This window comes from Sinocyclocheilus rhinocerous, unplaced genomic scaffold (assembly GCF_001515625.1).
Source record: "Sinocyclocheilus rhinocerous isolate Xijiao unplaced genomic scaffold, SAMN03320098_v1.1 scaffold36, whole genome shotgun sequence".
NCBI classification, from domain to species: domain Eukaryota; kingdom Metazoa; phylum Chordata; class Actinopteri; order Cypriniformes; family Cyprinidae; genus Sinocyclocheilus; species Sinocyclocheilus rhinocerous.
The window spans coordinates 2,268,509-2,282,976 of record NW_015664459.1 but is presented as its reverse complement, the minus strand read 5'-3'; the positions used below and the strand labels follow the sequence as shown (position 1 = coordinate 2,282,976).

General features: G+C 36.4%; 2 protein-coding genes across 3 annotated transcripts in view; one reads left to right on the top strand and one right to left on the bottom strand.

The window, feature by feature from the left end:
- Positions 1-2,397: 2,397 nt before the first annotated feature.
- Positions 2,398-5,441, bottom strand: hp (haptoglobin). Its single transcript, XM_016540932.1, has 4 exons — positions 5,310-5,441; positions 5,002-5,090; positions 4,291-4,574; positions 2,398-3,070 (listed from the first exon to the last, which is right to left on the bottom strand). The coding sequence occupies exons 1-4, from the start codon at positions 5,378-5,380 to the stop codon at positions 2,510-2,512; spliced, it is 1,005 nt and encodes a 334-aa protein (XP_016396418.1). The 5' UTR covers positions 5,381-5,441; the 3' UTR covers positions 2,398-2,509.
- Positions 5,442-8,814: 3,373 nt separating this feature from the next.
- Positions 8,815-14,468, top strand: part of LOC107730149 (trace amine-associated receptor 13c) — a 7,718-nt gene continuing 2,064 nt past the window's right edge. The window contains exons 1-2 of one of the 2 annotated variants that reach the window (XM_016540884.1): positions 8,815-9,029; positions 13,962-14,325. In XM_016540884.1, the coding sequence (XP_016396370.1) occupies positions 14,112-14,325 (214 nt within the window). In that variant the 5' untranslated portion in view covers positions 8,815-9,029; positions 13,962-14,111. Of the gene's footprint in view, positions 9,030-13,912; positions 14,326-14,468 lie in introns of those variants that run through there. The other variant, XM_016540885.1, reaches the window with a different exon arrangement.

Below are 14,468 nucleotides of genomic sequence, written 5' to 3'. Positions count from 1 at the left end.
CTATCGTTTCGTGTCTTAGGACATCAATGTGTCGTCACGAGCCGCAGGGATTAATTTGGATTTGTCTGTGCATGTCTTTTTTTACTCTCATAGATTTTGTTAGTGGGACTAACAAAAAACTCTCATAGTTTTATTGGTGGTGCTCCTCAACAGAGAGGTGGACGTGGACCAAGAGAAAGAGGTGGTGGTGCTCCTCAACAGAGATGTGGACATGGACCAAGAGAAAGAGGTGGTGGTGCTCCTCAACAAAGAGGTGGTCTTCAGAGAAATGTAGGCAGAAGACAGCGCACCATCATCTCTAATGAAGTCCGGGCCATCATTGCTGACCATGTGGTTAACAGAGGCCTTACCATGGCAGAGGCTGCCAGGTTAGTTCAGCCTAACTTACAAAGGTCAACTGTCAGCTCTATCATCAGAACTTTTCGCCAAGAAAACCGGTAAGTCTGCTATAGTAACTTCACTATACTTTTACAATATAGTACTGTTACAGTAATGGCATTACTGTATAGAAGAACAACATGTAATTGTCACAGTTTTATGTAATTTGTAATAGTAAAATTGACAGCATACTGTTGTCCTCTCAGAATTAACAGGAGACAACCTGGTGGTGGTGGTCGCCCACGTGTTTTGACTGACCAGCAGGAGTTAGCTGTGGTGGAAATGGTCAGGGCAAGGAATGACATACGGCTGTCTGAAATCAAGCAGGCTATTGAGAACAGCAATGACACCTTTGCCAATGTGCCGTTAATTAGCCTTCCAACTATTGCCCACCTTTTGAAGAAGCACCAGGTTTCTATGAAACAAATTTACTTGGTGCCTTTTGAGAGAAACAATGCCCGGGTGAAACAACTGCGTTTAGAATATGCTCAGGTACAACACTAAATTGGTGTACTATATGACATGCAATTTACAGTACTGACTAACAATGTCAACTATTATTTGTAAAAAAGCTAACCAAATAATAATTATTTTAGAGGGTGATGGAGCTGGACGCTGCTGTGAATCATCACAAGTATATTTTTGTTGATGAGGCCGGTTTCAATCTGGCAAAAACCAGACGCCGTGGACATAACCTTATTGGCCAAAGGGCAACCATCCAAGTGCCTGGACAACGTGGGGGAAACATCTCAATATGTGCAGCTATGTCTGAAGATGGTGTGGTAGGCTGGAGACCAGTTCTAGGATCATACAACAATGAACACCTGATAGCTTTTCTAAATGAGCTTGAGCAGGCCTGTTAGGGTGAAGATGTCATCTATGTTATCGTGTGGGACAATGTCAGTTTCCAGCATGCAGAGCTGGTTTGGGAATGGTTTCAGGCACATCCTTGGTTCATGGCCCTCTACCTTCCCCCATACTCTCCTTTCCTCAACCCAATTATGGATCTCTTCTCTACATGGAGGTGGAAGGTGTGTGATCGCCATCCCCATGAGCATGTCACCCTTCAAGCCATGGATGAAGCTTGTGGTGATATAACTTCAGAGTAGTGTCAAGCCTGGAATCGTCATGCTAGAAGGTTTTTCCCACGGTGCCTGAATAATGAAGACATTCACTGTGATGTTGATGAAAATTTATGGCCAAATGTTGAAGCGTTGCTGCTTGATACTTAATGTGAATTTCAGGTCTACATTTACTTGTTGTTGTTTGGGTTTTTTTTCACACGCAACCACAGTATTGTTGTAAATTAAAATAAAATACTTTTTTTTTGCTTGCGTCTGTAAATGACTTTTGATGTGTTCTTTGATCACATTTTCATGTTGCATAAAGGTGTGTTTTTTTTTTATTAATATAGCGTTTGTCTGAACATAAGTGTAACATTTGCTGTGATGGCTGTTTTACAGTACAGTAACATTCATTCAGCACCGAGGGTGATTTGAAACCTGTACCTGTTGTTTGCTACTGAATGAACTGATTGTTAAAAGTACTAAGTTGAAAAAAGATCTTACTGTTGTGTTTTGGTGATTAAACCGAATGTTAACAATACATATCACAATGATCTTGTGTTCTGAAACAATGATTATGTGGAATGAAAATATGTGCAACTACAATGAAATCATGAGATCAGGTTTTGAATGAATGACTAGTGGTATTACAAGTGTGATCAGTTTACAGTTTTGTACTAAGAGTTTTGAAAATGTACACCTTACTTATGAAAATAGTACCAAACCAATTTTAAAAAAACCTGTATTCAATACATTCAGTAGGAAATTTGTCTTTTTATGTCTGGCGAGCCACTGATGTCTGTGAAAGCTCAATTTTATACACATTAATCAGCAAATCATATTTAATTTCTCCTAAAAGAAGCAAGCTTGATTTCCATTGTATTTCCATTGCTTACAGAATTGACACTTTAAAGGAGTTCCATCATAGACATTGTAGTTTTGCTTCAAATATTGATTGAAATGTTTTGACGACTAATTTTTATTCAGACAACAGGAAATAGTGCAAAGTACAAACGAGTGAAATAAATTCATATTTATCAAGCAGTTGTTACTGCATAAAGATCACACTACTGCTGCTGTGAAAACATGTGACTTATGAGTGAAGCACGCCTTGCCGGAAATTCTTGTGAATCACCTCTCATGACACTATGAATCCAGGGCAGGTAGGCAGAAATCTTTGTGTAGACCGCGTGCGCTTCTACAGAACAAGCCTTGTCAAAGGAGAGGATGCCCGCAGCATACATTGTTTCGGTGTTGGGGTTCAGGAATGCAAGAGCACCGCCTGCATCGCCAAAGCACACGTTTTCCTGGTACTTACTGGGTCCCGTGCAGAACTGTTTGTCATCCACGTTTGGTGTACTTGCAAGAACCTTTGATTGGTAGTTACCCTTGCATGACCGTACAGGCAGAGAGAGAAACTTGAGTACTGGAGCAGGGGTAAAAAGTCTCCCCCAGCCCCACCCTGCGATGATACCTTTCTCTTCTTCCTTTTCTTCCTGGTTATCTCCAGTCTCAGGAAGTGGGATGGGCATTACAGACTCACTAAATTTGACTGGCTTCTTCAGTTTGATCAGAGCAAGGTCATTGTCCCATTCGGATGTGTTCTGAAAGTCTGGATGCAAAAACACCTGCAAGATAAAACCATGTCAATGATCAACCATATTATGCAACAATTACCTCCCCTTTATCAATTTCTTGATGTACTAGGTACCTACAAAATGAGCTTCTTACAATGATACACTGCTCCCAAAAGTGTCTGGAAAATTAGGCCACTCTTAGAAGGCATTCATTTCATTGCATCATATGCCACCAAATTTCATATTTTGTTATCTGTGTGTCTAAGTGACACTGACATTCATGCAAGCATAGCTTCCAAATAAGTTTAGGGTCATTGTACTGTATGTTATCTGCATACACAAAAGGGCTTTTCACTCTCCAGCCTGAAATTTGGCACACTTGTTTGGGGTCACCTTGAATAGTAATCTGTCCAAGTGTTTGAAGTCTCTAGGACCACCTCTATAACACCGCCACCAGTTCAAATATACAATATTCTTTTGGTTATAACTTTTGAATCCTTTGTCCTTAAAACTAAATTCACCTCATTACTCTTCTCCTGCTGATCATATTCAATTTCATATATTAAGACTCTGTCCATTACAGTAGCTGCCAGTAGTTGAAATGTACTCTATTAAATTTTTTCCCTGTGTGTGTGTTTCCCTGTATTTCCCAATTTTTGTGTGTGTGACCTTTGACCACAAAACCAGTCTTAAGTCACTTGGGTATATTTTTAGCAATAGCCAAAAAAAAAAAAAAAAAAAACCTTGTATGGGTCAAAATTATAGATTTTTCTTTTATGCCAAAAATTATTAGGTTATTACGTAAAGATCATGTTCCATGAAGATATTTTGTAAATTTCCTACCGTAAATATATCAAAACTTAAAGGCGATTTTCTCCCTCGGATTCCAGATTTTCAAATAGTTGTATGTGCCAAATATTGTCCTATCCTAACAAACCATACATCAACGGAAAGCTTATTTATTCAGCTTTCAGATGATGTATAAATCTCAATTTCAAAAAATTGACCCTTATGAGTGGTTTCGTGGTCCAGGGTCACATATATATAATGCTTTGACATACAGTATCAGCACAGGCATTGACAGTATGCCCTGAAGCCACCTGAGAAGTTTGAAAACAGCGCCACCTATCGTTCCAAAGATTTTTAAGCTATTCTTTGTACTGTAGCACTTTACCCATAAGTGTCTTTATATGTAGATACACAAATATATGGTGATTATGATTTAGCAAATTAGCTTGGTTTGGAATTTGGTGGGTTGCGTGGATATTTACCTTTTCCACGGCTACTTCTGTAGAGGCGTTTGCATGAACACGTTTGCTGATTCCAAGATAGACTTTTGGGATAAGTGGTTCTTGTCCTCTTGTCTGGCTTTGATTCTTTCCTACAAATAAATTGCGGCCAGCAGTCAGTACCCACTGCTCAGCTATCAGGGCTCCTCCAGCAAAACCTCCATCCAGTATGTTCTCACTGAGGTACACCATTGCCTGCCAGGGGACGGATGCGGTCAGTAATCCCCCCACCATTCGTTTGGGGCGTAGGGCTGAAATCCTGTGAGCTGTATAAATGAGAATGAGATCTCTATTAAGCAGCTGTTGATAGTCGTTGTGCTACAGCTGAACATAACTAAAAACTGCGTATTTGTAACACATTACATGCTTCACAACTACATTTAAAATTTTATGAAAAAAAAGAAAAGACGTCAGTGGTGCTTGGTAAAATTTTGTTATGCTCTTGTTAAGGTTTTCAGAGTTTTTTTATGTTACAGTGCTGTTGTAAATTGATAGGATTTTGGCCTGTAGTAAGTTGCATTTGTTGTATAGAAAGTAGTTTTAATGATGAACTACATTCGTGCTTACACTGTAGCCAATGACACAAGGATGTTTTAAAATGTTTTTTTGTATTACAATAAATTCCATAAGCACTTTACTGCTTTAACTGGAGCTGAGTATTGGGTCATGTCTGATGAGGAGCGTTTCTGTTACCCGAAACATGTTCTCTGACTCTATCCAAAGCAAGAGACGCATCTGGCAGGCAAGTAATAGTGCCCAAGAGCAGCACAGCCACAGATAGGCTAGAGACAAACAAAGAAAGGCAGAAAAAAAAAAAAAAAAAAAAGACATCATCAACGAGAAATAATCTGTTCATTTCAGAGGAACACTTGTTTGAACAGATGTTAATTAATAATGCATTATGCATTGCAGTGCAATTGCAATTCGAATGGTAAATTATGCAATACTTGATCACTATTTGAAACATAATTTAAATTTTAGGAAACAAAGCAGAAACTTACCACCTCATGATGAAAATGTATTGTAAAAGGAGTTGTCTTGTATTGTATTGTGGTCGTTGAGGCTCTGGCATTTATATGAGGTTGATACAGCTAAAAAAAACCTAATCTAAACTCACAGATTACCTAATCAGGGAAATTTATCAGTGTTTGAATGTTGACACTATCCAGGTTAAAGGTAGATAAGAGGTTAAGTTAGCAAAACTTTCCAAAGGCAGCACGTAGGTCCTACCGTTCAGTTTGCATTTAAAGAACAGACAACACTCATGTGATTTTGTAATCCCGCAGAAAAAAAAGAAGAACAAGAAAAAAACCTTTATTTGCAAAATGATGCACACCTTGGCTGAAACATAGATTCATCAAATGACAGTGCCAGTAAGTACAAGTTTTGTAAACCCCAAAATCAGAGTTTTGCAATGTGCAATACAATGTTGCAATAAGTTGTAATGATTTTAAAGAGATTGAGGTTAAATAAATAAAATTTAAAAAATTTTGACTACACTGTAAAGAATAAAACACACAAAATTCCAGAAGCAAAATATGTAAATCTTCTGTTGAAAAATTACATTTGGCCAAAATGTTTTTTGATCAATTGATTTAGGTTTATTTAAGTTAATATTTTCTTGCTCTTCATAGACTCACGTGTTTGTAGATTTCTGAAAGTATTAGTAATAAGCTGCATTATACAGTATATCCACACATTTTATACTCTTCATCCACTATATGTTATAGCACACTGCACTTCAGATATATATTTTTAAGCTAAACTAAACTTGTACTCTAACATTAATGTGATTAGTGCATTTTTTAAATCTCTTTTCAAATGTAATCCATATTGACTTTATTGAAGGTGAAGAATACTCAAGGAACACTGTGAATGTATGAATGCTTTTGTTTTACTCTAGACGAGTATAATACAAACGATGACACAAAATCATTCTCTTCACCATTATTTTACGAACACATTTTGTAAGCACAACCATATTTGGCCCATGTGAAATAAAGGGCAAGGGCAAAATTACCCAAGAATGTGGTAATGCAGTCTTGAGAGTGAACACAACATTAACACAGATTACAATTCCTGGCAACACTAGATAGAGGTCTCATTTGTTAACTTTAGTTAATGCAGTAATTAACATGAACTAACTATGAGCAATATACTTTTACAGCATTTATTAACTTTTGTTAATGTTAGTTAATAAAAAAATACAGTTGTTCATTGTTCATGTTAGTCTAAGTGCATTAACAAAACTCGTTTTTAAAAATGTTTTTGTAAATATAACTAATGTAGTTAACAAATTAAATCTTACTTTCAGTCAGAAGCTATAGTGCAGAGAGAGTCAGTTTTTAATACTAAAAGTAGGTAAAATGTGTTTGCTCTCATTTTCAGCCTGGACGGAGACAACTGAAATGGACTTGTTTCAATTCCACATGAGCAGTTTTTAATAAGTACTCGCTAATTACTTGCATGACACCCTGCAGTGCTGGGGCAGTAGTGTAGTGGTCAGAGAGATTAGGAAATGTTTTGAATGTAATGAACTATTAATGACATGCAGTAGGCTATGCCATCTCACAAGTGTATTAGAGATGGAAGTGGGTCATATCTGCCGTCATTAGCCTGCAGCCAAACTCAAAATATAACCTTTCAGCTCTTGCTGAAGACCTTACTGCTATCATAAATGACTTGAATTATGAAAATTAACTTTAATTATAAAAAGGTAAAAAATTCTTTACTTCAAGTTATGTTATCATCAGTGATGGGCAACATTACTGTTAAAAGTACATATTACATTATTAATATTCCAAAATGTAATTAATCTTAATTTGATAAATAAATAAAACTACCTCAAACACTCTCAGCTTTACTTGAAAATGTGAACATTTATCAAAGCGTGGAGATATGGCTTCACTGACAGAGCTGGGGAAATGCACCCATTGTGTAATCCCCTTAATGGTGCTTGCCAGCGTGAATGTTTTTGACCAATATTTATTTTGGGGATTGGCAGAATGTGTTCATACATTTTGCCAACAGGAGAACGGAAAGTACACATATGTCTAGTCTTAATAGGATTACTTTGACTGGCACATTCAGACATTTTTATTTTTTATTTTTTCATTCCTGTACACATTTATATTCGGATGCTAAATGCAATTTGATTCCAGAGAGGAGAGGTTGTTAATCATTCATGATATTAATGTCTAGCCCAATTTAGTCAGTTAGTACTTTTTCATTTAGTCTTTAGAGAATAATGTAAGTGCATTATAAGCTGCCTTTCCCTTACTCAGACATGCAAAATCATCTGATCCTGCAGGAGGTACTCTCCTAGGATTACATTTAAATATGCACAACTTTCTGATTCTATTTGCATATTCTATTAGACACACACAGATAAAACGACATAGCTTTGATAATAAAACTAAGCATTTAAATACTATAAGACATATTATTCGCACATATAGAGTGAAAACTGATATTTATAATAAATACTGTTATCATCTCACTGATTTACATAACAAGCTCTCAGAATTTACTTTTTGGTCATATAAACATCAGCAACTGCACCAAGGTGCACTAAGGTGTTTTTGCCTCTATGAGTATGGGCTCCATATTGTCATATACTGTATCGTAATATGAACCATAAAAGCCTGATGTATATTTAAAAAAAATGCCTTTTTTAACTCGGAACACCTTAATAACTACATAGCAATGCCTTGGCAAACACCCACAACATTTTTTTGCATGCAAAAACAGCACTCTTGTGAAAAGAGAAAAAATTGTTATATAAGAAATCTATTTTAAAAAAGAACATATGCAAATGTTTCATAAGTAATTTTATTAAGAAGGCTTGATTAAACTTTTAATGACTGTGGAGGCATTCAGGAAAAAAAAGTGAAGTTGAAGGCCATTATAAACAATGCAATAAACAATATAACCTCATCTGGTGATTAAGCCACTGGTGATACGCACATCCATTCAAAACATTTGCATTCAAGCTTTCTTTTAATTTTCAATTTTAAATGTAAAAAATAAAATAAAAAATAAACAAATGTCCCCCGCTGTATCTGTAGGTGTATCTGTAGGTGTACTGCGTGTGTATTTTATTTTATTTTATGAATGCTGTGGAAGAAAAACATACTGTAAGATGAGGTGAATAGAGAGTGAATGAGGCAGTGGCCTTTCTGCTGAAAAACAATAATGGGTAAAAAGTGTGCAAGACTAGAGCTAGTCAGGATCCATTGATTCACAGCAGCTTTTCTGGGGTTGATGAAAGTGGCCTTCTCATAGCAAATGGACCACTGTGAGGAAAGAGAGAATAACGCACTGAGAGAGAGGAGGAGGAGAGTGGAATGCATATGTAACTGTAATGCTTGAGCTTGCAGCTGTGTTTGAGAGAGAGAGAGAGAGAGAGAGAGAGAGTTTTAGACAGACTAGGTCAACAAGGAGTAAGAGGCTGTAATATATAGAGTGGGAGGAAGAAAAACGTGGACAGCGAGACAGAGGAGGGGATGGTAAGAAAAACGGGGAAGGACAGAGGTCTGACAGAGATCATTTCAAAAGCTACAAACAGCTTGCCTGCTGTTTTCTGATGGGAGAATGTATTCAATCATGAATCAAACTGGACTTTATTGTACATCTTGACTGGACAAAGACTGGCGGTTGACAGTGGGTATTACCTTGTTGTTTTGCTACTCAGACACAGTTTTCAGGAATAGAATATACAGGTAAGAGCATTACATGAAAATAACTGCTGTAGATGGGGAAAAAATCATATTTCTTGTAAATCATGTTTATCTGTAAAAGTAAAGGGAATCTTTACTAAAAGGGCCATGTTTTTTGTCATTTTTTTTATGTGAATTGAGAATGAACCATTAAACGCCCCTCACAAGTCAGCATCAAGGAAAGAAAAGTCCTGCACATGGCATTTGCTTGTAAATCTTGATAATATTTGATTTTATGTACATATGTTTATATGTACTTATTTATTTATTGTAAAAGACAAACATTTTAGGTCCTGTGACGAGCCACCATATCTTAAGTTTCACACTTTTTAATCATATTAGTTCTCACTCCTTCATTTTGAATGTTGCTGTTGTGTAACAAATTTTTTTTTTTTTGCATTTTTAAATTCTATTACAAATACTTAATGTACTTTGTAAGTCAATATGAGGACATTAAAGCTGCATGCACAATAATAATAAAATGTTTTTAAAAAACCCACTTTCCAAAATATTTGATTTCAACTAACAATTTACTCAGATGAGGAAATATGCTATTTATTAACAATTTATAAGCGATTACAATATTCAATGCGACTTTTTCTATTCTTTCTATAACTATTGAAAATAAAATTCACCAACTGCAATGTATCAATCATAATTAGGGTCAACTTTGATTTAATAAACAGTTAATAGAAATAAACTCTTTAAAGCAGTGCCTACACATTTAGCAGTAAACGAAATTGATTAAGTGAGGCGGAGTGAAAGTGTGAAACAAACATGAGCAAGATGTTGAAATGAGTGTGAAAAAGCAGAGGCTGGAAGATTAAAGGCTGGACAGAAAGATTAAGACAGACACATACTCACAGTCCATGAGAATTACAGGCCCCCGGGGCTTCAGGGTCCAGCACTGGTCACTCCGTTATTCCAGTTGACTGTCTACTCTATAGCCCTGGATAAAGAGGCTGGACCTAGTCTGTCTGGAACTATAGAGACTTCCATATAAAGCAATTTGCTGCCACGACATACTAAAGAATGTTATTTGTTTACAGTTCACTTCCACCATCACTTAAATGATGCACAATATTTAATGTGTATTGCTTTTGGCTGACAGAGTGGCCCTGTTCCAAAACCTAGTTAGCTGCTTTGCTGTCTGTCTACCTAAATGCTTCATAAGTGACATTTCATTTGGAATGATCTAAACAAGAAAGAATTCCACACACCACATGATTGGTTCTGCACACTGAAGATCCAGCTCACAATTGATTTTAATATGCTAGTACGAAGAGTTTGACATTAGAATGTTGCTAAGCTAACAACACAACACTCTATTAAGCATAGTATACATGCAGCACACAAATATTAGGTGAAATACTACATTTTAATTAGAATCAGCACTATCAGTATACTTTTACAGTATTGAATGAAATGTACGTTTATTATCAATTTTCACTGAGCGTGCTGCAATGCATTTTGGGACTGTTCTCTGTGAAATATACATGTAATGCTGTATTAAATTTTGGTCAAGGCAATGTCTCTTGGGCTGTAGCGTATTTATGTATAATTGCATATTTAGTGGCACAATATGATAGGCAGTCCTAAGTGCTAAATGCTAAATATGTTTCAGCTTTCAGCCTTTCTCAAGTTATGGCAAAGTAATGAGTGGTTGGAGAGCAATACAAAACTCTTATTAGGTTAAGTGTTCACTTGGAGGTGGGAATACTGACATGAATTAGAAACTGAATGAATAGAAACAGAAGGATGAATGAATTGCACCTGCTGAAAGCACGTTTATTTGTAAGTGACATGTGACATGTGGCCAAGTATGGTGACCCATACTCGGAATTAGTGCTCTGCATTTAACCCATCCAAAGTGCACACACACAGCAGTGAACACACACACCGTGAACACACACCCGGAGCAGTGGGCAGCCATTTTTTTGCTGCGGCGCCCGGGGAGCAGTTGGGGGTTCGGTGCCTTGCTCAAGCGCACCTCAGTCGTGGTATTGAAGGTGGTAGAGAGCGCTGTACATTCACTCCCCCCACCTACACTAAGCCCTATCTTCGCTGATTCACTAAATAAATGATGCAGATCATGCAACGAACCAAAGATGTCCACAAAATCTAGGCTGAATGCAATTTATCCTTCACAATTCGGAGTCACATTCAACACAGTTTATTCCAAAACCTAGTAAGCTGTCTACATAGGCAGCAATTTAAGGCACCACAAGCATGGTCCCACCATGAAGGCGACTGCAGAAGGTGAACAGCTATGTTGCTTCATAAGATATTTTATAAGACACATTAGAAAACAGAATTGCATGTATTTATTTGTGGTGAAGGCAATCTCTCAGAAATATGTTAATAGTTAAATGTACTCATATTACAATCGATACAGAAAGGCATTGAGAAAAATAGAGTCTCACTAGTTACTATTGTTGTGTTATATGTGTTTTTTTATGGCAGAGGCTATTTGCACAAGTATACTAAGTGCAAATAGCAAAAAACAGTATGTTTTAGCTCTGTGTACATGCGAGCGCAAGCAAATAAGTTGCAGTTCACTTTACAGCCACTGGTGTCGCTAATAACAAGCATTTCTGAATTCTCCTCTTTAAATATCAGTTAAGCACTTTATTTCTTATTCTTTCAAAAACTGTACACTTAAAATATTTTGCAGTAGTATTACATTATATTAAAATATTACATACTTATTAGATCTATTACACTTTTTCATGTATATTCATTTGTAAGATAACTTACCATTATTAACAGTCTGTTATTGTTAAAATTACTATCTTTTTTTCTTTTCTTTTTTAATAACAAAGGCAGCTTATTAGGTTTGGAAACAAAGATATATACACACACTTTGAGCATCAGTTAAATTTGACCTTTTGGTTTGGTAGTTTCAGCAGATCATTTCCAATTTTCACCAAATGCAATGTGAAACAAACCACAATTGAAGTTTTAAGTTTGATTCTGATCTCACAGATCTGATTCATAATGAATTAGACACTGCTAATGTAATGTCCTGGCTGGATTCATTAGAAGAAACCCTGGCCTACTTCCTACTAAATGCATGTGTAGTAAAAGATGTAAAACTTTTTGACAGATAATGAGAGATCGAGAGAGAGAGTGTATGAGTTTGGCTGTGTGTGTGTTGGTGTCCAGCTGAGACGCTGTCATAACTGCCAAGAAGCCCGAGCAAAGCTTTCTATTTTAATGTTCACATAATATTTATCATGCTAAATTTCCTTTAGTACGCTGAGAGCTGGAGTCTAACTCTCAGTAGGGTTCTGCTTGTTTAAAAGCACTGAAAGCAGTCGTGGCTAATGTCAGGGTTCTATTTGAAGAAATGCTGCAAGAATTATAAGACTGAACAGATGGCATGAGTGCCATCATGGCCACAAACACCTTTCTAATTGTAATATATTCATAGGTTTTTATTTTGGTTCATGTTTTTCTGCAGCACTATTAATCTCCCAGAAACAATGTACTCAAAGCCACATTACCTACAAATAGAAGAAAATATGAATGGTCCTTTCCTGTGCATAGTTCTTTATATATGCCATTAAACTTTCAAACAAGCCAGTATTCAAAGTTTGTCCTGAATTTCTATTTATTGTAATTCTACTTCCTTACATTCAAATTCGCATTGCAATTCTCAAATTATGCTCTTAGGGTAAATACAATCAGGAGTTCGTTAAAATAGCATTTTAAAATAACAATACTATTGTCACGGTTGGTGGTAGTGTGAAGAGCACGGAACGAGGAACGAGGAGACCAGGAGTACAAAACAAAGGAGTTTAATTATCTATTTCAGGGAATCACACGTAGCACAAAGAGTTGACATAAACAATTCCAGACCAGGGAGAACAGAACGGGCTAGAACTAAATAGGGCAGATAACGAGGGGAAGACAGGTGATGGGGATTACTAATAACAAGGAACAGGTGATACTAATAATGCGAAAAGGAACTGGAAGGACCAAATAAGGAAAACCGGAACTCAACGGGAACATACACGTGACAACTATATGACCGATAGAAACAGCGATGCTTGCCTAGCAAACATCTTTAATAGCTATTGGGACAAAAAAAATTCCTAGAGCCTCGCTAATTACATTGAATGTCTCACAACAACAGTGGAGGTATTTTACACCCTTCTTTTAAGTCTTTATGCATCATTTTTGTTTCTCCCACTTTATCTATTCATGTATGCCAGTACAAAGAGCATCACAGGAGACACTGCAAAATTAATTGTCTAAATCAGTGTTTTCGTCTTGTTCCAGTACAAAAAAAAAATCTAAACATTATTAAAATACATAAAAGAACAATTTGCTAAGGGTTTTAGTGAGGATTATTTTTTACTTATTTACCATCTATCCAAATTGTAGTATCGTTCTAAAAAGATTGTATGTAAAACATGCTGCAGTACTACCTCAAAAAGGTCAATATTTATAAAAATGCATCCATTAGGCTACTATATAAAAGTGTAAACACAATTACAAGCCAAGTATATGTAGAAAACTTAATAATATTAATTAGATTAAGTACAAGCGTTGGCCAAATGCACCTCTATTTTTCTGTAGCTAAACTAAATATACTTAGTAAATTCAGTAAATTCAATTAAGATACAACCATTCTTAATGTAAAAGAAGTATATAAATGAGACTATTAAGACATTATTCACTTTAATTGATTGTTAAATATGTTTGGCAATCCACCTTTTGAATATTCTCCCACTGTATATTTGCCGTTACCAATTCTACATAATATTGGAGACTGATTTGTAAGCATACATTTACACAGGCTTGTTATCATTACCATGCAACAACAAGTGTAATACAAGTGTAATAAGCTTTGATTACAGTGTATTTATGTTGCCTTGATTATGTTGAATTGTACAAACCGTGCAGATTGTTTTCTCTGCTCTTTTACAGGGTTGTGATCCACGGCTAACAAAAGAACCACCTAAAATACTGACTTGACTTATTTATATCACTGCCTGTTAGAGGCATGAAGACTGTACCAAGGCTTCACTACTGGCCATCTTTAGCGTACCCAGGGAACCAGGACCTCAGCTTGGGATAATGGAGACTGGTAATCAGACAGCGAGTGAATCTCAAGGTGCAGGACAAACTTTGGCACCTCTTTGCACAGCCCACTGCTGTGGACTACTAAACCGAACACTGGTGGTCATGTTCATGGTTAGCCTGGCCTTTGCTATTGTGGTGGGAAACGTGGTGACGCTTACTGTTTTCATGCAGACCCGGCATTCACGAACACCTCAGGGCTACCTCAAAGGTAACAACAATAATTTACATACAGAATATGTTCAGGATGGCATGCAAATTATCCCGCATTCGGTGTGCTCAGTTTTTTTTTTTCTCAGAAATTTCATTAGAAATATTAACCTTTTTACACACACACACACACACACACACACA